At 41.1% G+C, this 1,918-nt stretch overlaps 2 protein-coding genes across 5 annotated transcripts in view; one reads left to right on the top strand and one right to left on the bottom strand.

The window, feature by feature from the left end:
- LOC117951263 (protocadherin beta-16-like) overlaps positions 1–1,918 on the bottom strand; it is a 122,438-nt gene that overhangs the window by 46,065 nt on the left and 74,455 nt on the right. The gene's annotated exons all lie outside the window — the stretch shown is intronic.
- On the top strand, positions 7–1,917 carry LOC117952260 (protocadherin gamma-A11-like; the record flags this gene model as incomplete). Its single annotated transcript, XM_034884408.1, has 1 exon — positions 7–1,917. A coding segment is annotated over exon 1 (1,461 nt), but the record flags the coding sequence as incomplete, so codon positions are not given.

Below are 1,918 nucleotides of genomic sequence, written 5' to 3'. Positions count from 1 at the left end.
ATCCTGGATGAACCAGACTCTCCTCTAGAGGTTAGATTTGGCTAGCCATCATTTCCTTTGTTGAAGTCACTTTCCTTTTACCCTCAGCACCTTGGAGAGTCACATGATCACATATTCAAAACCATTAATTTGTCAAGTTACATTTCCTGTTTCTCTTTAAATGGCTATTATTGTTCGAAATGTTAATCTCATGTTTACCATTTAGTCGCCAGGTTAGAAATCACAGTAAAAGCAAACCTCAGCATCTGTCTGTCTGTCTTTACAAGTGATACGATTTCAATCCACATTCATTACATAGACATTTCTGCAGTTTATTTTCACGTCCCTAAGTGCCGCTGTTGGTTAGTGTGAGGAAAATAAGGGTCTTTTCCTGAGTAAAGTCCTCCCTCGTCTGTCTGATGCGTTATTGGAGCTCTGTTTTAATCGAAACTAGACTGACAAAGCCAGCACTCAGCAATGAGCACATGTCCGAATTTTACTGGTGGTTTTGTTTTTGCCATTCGGATTTTTTTTAAGGATCTCGTCGTTATGGGTGTTCTTTGTCATGTTTCCGGAAAAAAAATGATTTTTCCGCTGCTTCTCTGTATTTGTGTCGCAGAAAGGGCCCTCGGACAGGTCCGTTATTCTATACCTGAGGAGATGGCGATGGGCTCGGTTGTCGGGAATATCATTCAGGACCTAGGCTTGGATGTTAAGCGACTGAAATCTGGGCGGGCTAGGATATTTACCGAGGACGGCAGTGAGTACATTGGTCTGAATGCAGAAAAAGGAACTGTGGTAGTGGCTAAAAGGATAGACAGAGAAGAATTATGCAAGCAAGTGTCTCCCTGCTCTCTCCATTTCCAAATCATCCTCGAAAATCCAATGGAGTTGCATCGAATTGATGTAGAGATTACAGATATCAATGATAATGCTCCGTTTTTTTCGAAAAGGGAATACAGTTTCCAGGTTAGTGAATCTGCCTCACCGGGGGCTCGCTATTCACTTGAGAGTGCCAAAGATCCTGATGTAGCACATAACGCCATTCAAACATACAAACTCAACCCTACAGATCATTTCAAATTAAATGTTGTTTCTCGCCCTGATGGCACAAAATATATTGAAATGGTCCTTCACACGTCACTTGACAGAGAAAAACAAGAAGAGCATAAATTAACGTTGACAGCATTTGACGGTGGTAATCCTCAGAAATCCGGTTCTGTCAAAATAAATGTTGTGGTTTTGGACGCAAATGACAATTCACCAGTATTTAGTCAGTCTGTTTACAGAGTAACCGTTCCTGAGAATGCTTCTAGGGGCACTGTTATATTAAGAGTCAGTGCCACTGATAACGATAAAGGAGCAAACGAAGAGGTGGCGTATTCGTTCTCCCACCATACCGATGGTGCATCATCTCACTTTAATATGGAACCTCATACCGGGGAACTGACAGTAATTGGCGTGTTAGATTATGAAAAAGTGAAACATTATGAAATAGATATTGAGGCTACAGACAAAGGAGGGTTGGCCGACACAAGCAAGGTGCTAATTGAGGTGATCGACCTAAACGATAATGCCCCTGTCATAAGCATAATTTCTCTCTCCAATCCCATACCAGAAGATTCGGCTCCAGATACTGTTATAGCAATGCTCAATATCAAAGACTTGGACACAGATAAAAACGGCCAAGTGAAGTGTTTTATTAGCAAAGAGTTACCTTTCAAAATCAAGTCATCCTCAACTAATTTTTATAGCCTGATGTCTGAAGACGTTTTGGACCGGGAAACGGTACCAGAATATAATATAACAATAACAGCAATGGACGAGGGTTCCCCGCCTTTTTCCACAAACAAGACTATTATTCTAAGAATATCGGACGTAAATGACAACGCCCCAGTGTTTCCACAACCATTTTTCACCGCTTTCATTATTGAAAACA

Source organism: Etheostoma cragini, chromosome 10, assembly GCF_013103735.1.
Source record: "Etheostoma cragini isolate CJK2018 chromosome 10, CSU_Ecrag_1.0, whole genome shotgun sequence".
NCBI classification, from domain to species: domain Eukaryota; kingdom Metazoa; phylum Chordata; class Actinopteri; order Perciformes; family Percidae; genus Etheostoma; species Etheostoma cragini.
Note: the sequence above shows the minus strand (reverse complement) of the source record. Positions and strands in the feature narration are given on the sequence as shown.